At 45.0% G+C, this 8903-nt stretch overlaps 1 protein-coding gene across 1 annotated transcript; it reads left to right on the top strand.

Annotated features, from left to right (window-relative positions):
* The first annotated feature begins 357 nt into the window (after window positions 1-357).
* On the top strand, window positions 358-8903 carry LOC103800154 (glioma pathogenesis-related protein 1-like). Its single transcript, XM_009072523.1, has 6 exons — window positions 358-537; window positions 4435-4680; window positions 5713-5822; window positions 7557-7639; window positions 8634-8660; window positions 8743-8903. Exons 1-6 carry the CDS (start codon window positions 358-360, stop codon window positions 8901-8903), a joined length of 807 nt encoding a protein of 268 aa, XP_009070771.1.

The raw sequence follows: 8903 nt of genomic DNA on the forward strand, positions 1-8903 counted from the left end.
GAACATTTGTCCAAAACATTTCTGCAGTCCATAGCAATTGCTATGGATGGGATGACCGGGCCCAAAGGAACAACAACACAGCCCACAGGGCAGGAAAGGAGCTTGCCCAGCACAATTAAAGAAAGAAGGAAGAAAGAAAAGTCTGAGACAAGGCTGCCCCAGCCCTGACACGAGCTCCCCCAGCAACCAACCATCTTGCAGTGTGACTCGCTTCCTGTGCCTAACCCCACGCTCAGTCACCATGGTGACCAGTCCAGCCCACAAGCCTCGAGCCGAATGCTGCTGGAGGAGCTGAAACCTCCCTCATTCGGGTGAAGCTTTCTGCTTTTACAGCTGCGAGACCAGGTGCTGAGGAGCATGACCAGCAGATTGTTTGCTTTTGTGCTGGCATTACTGCACTTGTGTGACATCTCGGACTCCTATGAACCATCGACATTGCCTAATATTGGAGATCCAAAGTTTATCGAGGAATGTGTGCAGAGCCACAACAGATTCCGGTCTGGAGTGAAACCATCAGCCAGCAACATGCTCTACATGGTAAGGGATCTTGCTTGTGTACACGTGTGTAGCATTGTGATGGTGTTTATGATTCTCAGATATTGTTTTGATTCAAATGCAAAAAAATAAGGAAAAAAATCTACCCTCCTTGTGTCATTGCTTTTTAAACAGAGAAAAAAGGCTCTGATTATCAGGTGGATTTATACAATCGGCTACGTGTATAGTCTTGCCTGACTGACTGTGAAAAGCCTCCTCGTTCCAAGGCACCTCAGACAGCTCAACAGCCTGAGGTGTGATTTATGGGCAGACCTGAGCACAACCTTTATACTTGAGTCGGCAGGGGCAGAGCCGTTGCCAAACAGCGCTGGAGAGCTCTCTCTGGGCACTCTCTGCGAGGCTCTCAGGAGCTGAGCCAGCAGAGCAGCTGTTCCTAGTGCTGTGGCTGCAGGGGAAGCCGAAAAGCACCGAGCCCCAGAAGAAAACACAACCACTTCTGTAATTAGCAACACCCCAACAGAAGTTTAAAAAAAAAAAAAAAACCAGATAAAAAGGTTCATTTTCCATTTCTCCTTGTGAAACACTGAAAGCTGAGTGCCCATTAGGGATGGGTAAGTGACAGTGATCATGCTCGAGTTGCAAACCTGACAGGAAGCGATTTAGTTTGTCTCCTAGATGCATCTGTTTCTTCTTTCTCCGTCTGGGCATCCTGAACTTCTAGCGCATGTTGCTTCAGACTTTTATGCTTTGCTTTGCTGGCCCTACACTAATCAAATCTTGCTTGGATGTCTTAAAAGAGCAGTACGCATCTTTTTAAACTGTGCCTAATTTCTTCTTCTGAAAAAGTAAAGAGCTGAATTCTGAAAAAAAAAAAAAAAGGCAGCTTAAGAAACAGAAAGCAAATAAATACACCTAAACCAAGAACTAAATCATGGTTTCTTTTAAAATAATTCAAAAATCCTAGTCTTAAATATGACCTCTCCCAGGAACAATTTGTGTGGATTAAGCAGAGCAATACATGCTAAAATCCATTATGGAATTGAAAACAGTGTCGTTCTTCATTTTTCAGTGGCACTTCAAAAGCACTTCAAAAAGAAGGAAAAGAAGATGGTTGCTTGATTTCCCAGGGAACTTCTGTTTGCTGTAAACAATTATCCACCTAGATACATGAAAATTAAGACTGTGAAATTAGGGCATTTCCATCTTTTGACCAAATAGTTTTTAAAAGAACATACAAGACAGAAAACTCCTTTAACTGCAAGAAGAAAGCCCAACCATCGATATTTGCAATACATTCCTTATAAAATTAGAATGTTGATCTAAAATTGGTTTTACTGACAAATTTGAGCCCTTTATCATTCACTCAAAGCACTTCTTAAGACTGTTCTAAGACTCCTCAAAACCAGCAGAAGGAGTTTCACCGCAACAGTCTCCTTTGACTTACTGCTGCCTCACATCATTTTTGCATATTATACATGCATCTTTTCCTCCTTAAATCAGCAAGCAACTAGTTATAAAACCAAAACTGAGAAATAGTTCATGAGGAGAAAACAATTTAAAGTACTATTTCCTCCAACAGCAGTGATAGCTGCATGCAGATCTCCCTGTCCTGTGCATTTTTTCCCATGCCATTTAATCCAATCTTTTTGCATAAATGTAGTATTATAAGCAAATAAGGAGTATAACTACAGTTAAACTAAAGATCATTCTGAACTATCAGCTCCTGTGTGCTGCTTTTCAATTGTCAGCCAGTTTAAGTATTCACCCCAAAACAGAAAGTGTATTTAAACTTATTAATTGACCTTTAAACTTATTATCATGTATACCTGTATGGAACTTTAAACTCAATACCATAATAGGATCAAGGAGAAAAGAGATGTGTGGACTCCTAAAAAGCAGAATGTGAACATGAAAAGGCCATGAAGCACTAAAGTGCATCTACCACTGTCATACATCTTTCATCATGATCTTCTTCTGATCTCAGAGCATTGTCAAGATGCAAATTGCAACTTTTGTCTTAAGTTGCAGAAGTTTTATCTTCCAGGGCTGGAATGCCAGATCCAGTTTTGTTCATTGTACTTACAAGTTATCATCAGAGGAAATACTAACCGCTCACTTGAAATAAGACCCCTGCCCCAAGTTTGCCTTTAAAATTGGATATACCAGGTCCTAGACAAATGATTTATGTGTTAGTTTTGTGGGTGTATTTGGTTTGTGTGGCAAGGGTTTGGTAGCAGGGAGGCTATGGGAGTGACTTCTGTGACAAGCTGCCAGGAGCTTCCCCCATGTCCAGTGGAGCCAATGCCAGCAGCTCCAAAGTGTGCCTGCTGTTGGCCAAGGCTGAGCCCATCAGCCACTGTGGTAGTGACTCTGGGATAACACACTTCAGAAAGGAAAAAGTGACTATGCACAAGCAATTTCAGCCAGAGGGAAGTGAGAACATGTGAGAGGAACTGCCCATACAGACACTAAGGTCAGTGGAGAAGGAGAGGGGGGAGGTGCTCCAGGCAGTGGAGCAGAGATTCCCCTGCAGCCTGTGGGGAAGGCCATGCTGAAGGAGGTCCATGGTAGCACAGAAATCCACCTGCAGCCCGTGGACGACACCACACTGTAGCAGGTAGATGCCCAGAGTCTGATCCAGTGTGAAGCCTGCACTAGGACAGCCAAGGACAACTGGTGAGTGATCACTCCTTGTCCTTCTCTTGACCCACAAGCCTTTTGTTCTATTTTCTCTTTCCTGCCCAGTTGAAGAGAGCTGTGATAGAGAGGCTTTTGTAGGCACTTGGCATTAGCCAGGGGCAACTCACCACAGTGGGGAAATATACCCCCCACAAATGTTAGCCATAGGAAGAAATGGATGACAGAGGTTACAGCATATTTTCAAGTCTCACACTTGATGTGATCTTCCCATTTTTAATTACTACTTGGTAACATAAACAATACATGCAGTTTTGGACTTACCTATGGTCCAGAAAAGTTATTTAGGTAAAACATAGTCATAAAATCTAACAACTGCCTTTTCCTTTGGCACTGCTACTAATCTGTTCAAAACTAGTACTCTGGTGGTTCTCTTGCTTGCAGAAGCAAATGAGATACTTTAATTCATTTAGAAAAGGGCCAATAAAAAAACATTTTAAAAAAGAAATGTTCAAATTAGTCCAGCAGTGCTGAAAACTTTATTTACATGATACCAAGTACAACTAGGCATACACTTCTGGTACTGTATCTTCCAGGAGGTGCAATGCTCTAATAGCTCAGTTCAGTTGTGTACACAAGAAAACCCAGCAAGAACAGACACCACCTCTAGTGCAAACAAAAGGCATTTCTATAACTCAGTTGCTTAAATCACCACTTTCTGTAGGATTGAATAGCAAGGGAATGAGTCATTCCACAAATATCAATTCATCACTAGCATTTGAAGGCACCAAACACAAAGATGCTAACCAAGGGGCTGAGTTTAAACTGTCCCCGGAATCCCAGTGTGCTTGTGAACTGACCTGCAAGCAGTGGCCTTAATGCATGAGGCTGCACGAGGCTCCTGCCTCATTGGTATGGTGAGCATAACCCTCAATCTCCAGATTTAATGTTAATTCACTGTTCAGTTTGCATTCATGTTCTCTCATGGCCAGCACAGCCTTCAAATGCACATTTTGCCCCAAATATTGTGTTTGGCTGACATACAGCTCTTGGTGTCCAACAAAGTAGTCAGCCAAGATCACCCACTGCCCCAAAAAATTCCTCAGGTTTAGTGAGTAACTAAGTTCAATTCAGAAATGAACTTACAAGCCAATTTACCACTTACCCTGTGAGTCTCAGCAGAAGCAAAACCCAAATGAACCCAAAGCACATATGTTACTGAGACACAGCTTTTCCTGAAAGTTACTTTGGATTACTGCATAAATAATATACCAAAGTTATTTTTGACTGTTTGTTTTGCAGAGTTGGGATCCGGATTTGGCAAAGACTGCAAAAGCTTGGGCAAAGAAATGCCTGTTTATGCATAATACGTATCTCAAAAAGCCAGGGCAAGCTCACCCCAAATTTACCTCTGTTGGAGAAAACATCTGGACTGGCTCACTCTCTGCCTTTACTGCAGAAGCAGCAATCACCTCTTGGCACAGTGAGGTCAAGGCATACAATTATTACACCAATAAGTGCACAGCAACATGTGGCCACTATACACAGGTAGGCATTGCATTTCTCCTCTTCCTCCTTCCCAGGTGTGGAGAAGCGGATTTTTTCTGGGCACAGTTACTACAGTTCCCACAGCCTTGTCCCCAGCATATGCCTCAGCCCGTGGCCACCTGGACTGGGGAAGGTCCTATGATTCAGTCCTTGGCAGTCCTCAGGGATGCAGTTGTCTATGACTGGTGTCAGGAGCAACCTCTGCTCTGTCACTGCCCTGAGAACACCCTCAGGAGCCTGAGAATTGTCACCTCTTCCCAGAGCTGGCATCAAACAAGCAAAGCCAGGAAGGGCCAGGCCTCCCCTTCAAGTCAATGTAGGCACGAATGTGTTTCTCTCCTGTGCTGCCAGGATCTGTCCATACTGCTCACATAGTCATTGCTGCTGTTGTATCGCACTCTGGTGCCACTGTGCTCTTGTCTCCCCTCTGCTCCTCTCATGGGATTTATTTTTCCAGGACTGCAGCATTTAGCTGTACTGTGATCTTTGAGCTGGATATAGGATGCTGGACAGCACAGAAAGGCTTCTGGTGGACAGGATCATTAGATGATGCAATTCTTCTGCCTGCTCCTTCCATAACACTAGTGCCTTTTGGCAATTTGCATATACATCCCCACAGGATTTAGTACTGGAGAAATTGGCCCTCAGGGAACTGTAGCAGATCATGCAGCCTTTTCTGCACAGGTTTGAGCTGATCTTCCCAGCAGGAAAGACAGAAAGCTAATGGATTAGCTTGAAGCACAGGAGATGAACTTCACCTTCTCCTTGGCAAGAAAGGAAGTCAACCGCTTACAGCCAGTTATTCTTTCTTTGCACTTCATTTAACAAATATGTGGTAAAAGAGATAAAGCAATCAGTCATTTTTACAAACAAGCTGTGATTTTGAGGTCCATCACTGCTGCTTTTCCCCATGAAGTCTGCCCAAGGACTGCTCCTCAGTATGTCAGAACCCAGAGGAGGATTGCAGGTCTTCTAACACTTCAGATGCTGAAGTAAAGCCTTTGTCACTGGTGTACCCATTTGTCTTTGCAGGTTGTTTGGGCTACAAGCTACAAGGTTGGTTGTGCTGTCCACTTCTGTCCCAGCGTGGCATACATCTCCATAGTCAACGCAGCACACTTTGTCTGCAACTATGCGCCGGCGTAAGGCTTTTCATTATGAATATTCCACAGGGTTTGGGTCCTATCTCTTTCCTCCCATAGCATGCAACTTTATTAGACATTCCTGTCATTTGTGGGCGGAAATGAGCCCCAGAATAGAGAAAGAGGTACGCTTCTGTCCAAGCAGCTTTTTGTTTTTCCTAGATGAGGGCTATGTATTGGAGCCAAAAAGCAGTGGGACTGGTAGCAAGGGTAAAACACAAGATGCTGGCATGAAAATACAGTTGCCAAGGTGCAAGCCCAAAGTCTGAATATATTCCAACACATGCCTGCAGAATTAAGCCCCTAGTTCAAATAAATATTGAAGTGTGCAATGCTTGCAGTTGCAGTCTTAGTGGCAGTGGGGTGCTCATGAGGCTGGGTCTGCTCAACACAATATTTCATCCAGAGGTCCTTCATACACATAGTCAGTAGGATATCCAGCTAGGATGGATGAGTTTTACCCTTCTCCTGCTAATTAATGCCACCACAGTCTAAATACAGCTTTAAAGCTTTACATGGATACTATGTTGGGCCAAGGCCAGGTGAACCATGAACTCGAGCAAGTTTGGCATTCCTTTTGCTCATGCTTCATCCCTGGAAGAATATGTACCCTGACCAGATACCTTGAAATGACGCAGCTGCTGTTCTCTCCAGAAGCCCCACACCCAAACGTGTTGTGCAGAGGACCAAAATCAAATGGGATCGTTTGCCCTGTGTTGGCAAGGACCCCATGAGGAAGAGGAGTGGTGCCCTCACCAGCACCCAGCAAAGCAGACAGAGTGCTACCTGGGCAGGCAGGGGGCTCTAGGCAGGGCTTTAAAGCTGGGCCCTTCCCTGCTGGGTGAGGACACTGCAAACGGGCTGTTGCACACTAAGAAGTGGGGTAATGTCACATCCAGCTGTTGCTTTTGTGAAGCAGCAACTTCAGTTCTTTTTTTAACCAATTCTTAACTCTTTTCAACTCTGCCGAGGGCCCAAGCAAGATGCATACACAATTTCAGTTTCTAAGTGAATATACTCTTCAGCTTAGACCAAGCAATGAAAGCCTCACCTTGCTGAAAGTAACAAGGTTTTACCATGAAGTTTAGCACTGCTGAGATTGCATGCTTACAAAATCCCTCTTTCTGTGTTTATGGGCGGTTTGAGGCATGCTGTAAATATTGCTTTGGCCATGCAGCAAGCAAAGAGAAGCACTGAGCTGTGCAGGATCAGATGTGGGCAGGTAATACCAAGCCAAGAGCCTGGGCAGAGGTAGTTTGTGCTACTCACACCACTGGCAGAGGTAGGAGGGAGACCCACATCACTCCTAAAATATTTCCCAAGAAATGAATGAAATCACTACCTATGAGAGATTCTCCAGCACCAGATATTCCTTTTCAAGACTGAATACACACACCCATAGGCAGTAACTGAACCTGCTCCTGTTTCCGTAGCTAGAGCCAGCTTTGAGAGCCCACAGAGCATATAAATTAGCCAGCTTTGAGACGGCTTTAATTTCCAAGTTTGCAATACTGTTGTCTCCAGGTTCCTAAACAACAGGGTGCCACTTTACACTTAATGTCTTCTACTTCACTGCATGTCTTGGGCACACGGCATTCAGACAGGACTGTCCAAAACTCATCACTCACTCAACAGAAGTGAAGCAAAACTCGGGTTAAAAACTAATTAGCATTGCGTATTAATGCTCTCCTCCCAAGTGCTGTTTGAGAAGAGCAGTGTTACTTTCCTTTGCAGTGGGAATTTCCCAGTGCACCCATACAAGACCGGAGTACCGTGCAGTGACTGCAGTGGCGACCAGTGTGCCAGCAATCTGTGTCGTAAGTAGAAGACAACCAGTCCTCATCCCCAGGCACAGATGATGACTTCCATTTGTTGCCCTTGATGCAGTTACACTTGAAAACAAGTGAATTGTTTTGTTCAGACAACCAAACACATGTAGAAAGGGAAAGATCACACAGAAGATACCGACAGGAGGCAGGCACGGCCTGAAAAACTGCAGTCAGAAGCCGAGTGAGCACTGATGCACAAAGAGAGGGGAGGAGGGCAGAAAGAGCCTGTTTTCTCTCCTGGGGAGTGACGGGATGGGGTCTGCTCTTCAGCTGCTGGAGGGTATGATACAGGAGATGTGGTGGCCGCAATTAAGGTGCTATTATCCCTGCCAGAAGTTACTGCTTGCCAAAATAGGAAGCAGAGAATTGGATACATGTCCTCTCCTGGAGGCTCCAGTTTATTAGCTGAGGCATGAGCTGTGGCTTGAACTGGTGCAGATCCAAGTAAGCCTTGCTCCTGCCGTGCCTCTGTGGGTGGGGAGAGCTGCCATGGCACTGCCAAAGCTGCTTGCTTCAGTGAACATTGGCCAGGGCATCTGCTTTCCCCTAAGAACAGGAGAGAGTAAGGCTGACATGCAAGAGCCTTTCACGGGGATGTGGTGCTCAGCCTGAGTCCTTGGCAGCCTACCTGACTCGCCTGCACTTGGCTTTGAAATGGCTGCATGGAGTCTGGAGGGAAGGAGAGCTTCTGCAATTCCCATAAGGACAGGGCACTGTGCTATGGACATCTGCCTGGGGAGTATGGTCACACTTTTCTCCAGTACTCAACCTTGGGTGAACTAAAGGAGTGGGAAGGTGGTGTTAAAACATCAGCACCACAGGAACGTGAGGTGGTCCCAGGTTCACAGGGCTGCTAGCTGCAGGCTGAAGATGTTAAACACAAGGCATGGGGCGAAAGCCACACTTCATTCCCTTTTGCTTAGAGTCAAATCGTTTCTAACCTGTAAGTCTGCTTATGTTCACTTTGTTTCTCTCTTTCCAGGAAATGCAGAGCGTGACAAAGTCATTTGTAAGTACCACCAAATTACTGCTTCCATTTGTTGCCCTTGATGCAGTTACCCTTAAAAACAAGTGAATTGTTTTGTTTACAGATGATTCCAAGTGGCATCCAGAATGGGACAGACCTGCATGTGATGAGTACTGCATCGCTGTTACTGTTTTAAGGCCATTACTACTTATACTGACAATTCTGGCCACCTGGCTCCTACCAAAATACTGGTCTGTAGCCCGCCAATGGGTGATACAAATGTAG

The sequence above is a fragment of the Acanthisitta chloris genome, unplaced genomic scaffold (assembly GCF_000695815.1).
Source record: "Acanthisitta chloris isolate BGI_N310 unplaced genomic scaffold, ASM69581v1 scaffold5334, whole genome shotgun sequence".
NCBI classification, from domain to species: Eukaryota; Metazoa; Chordata; class Aves; order Passeriformes; family Acanthisittidae; genus Acanthisitta; species Acanthisitta chloris.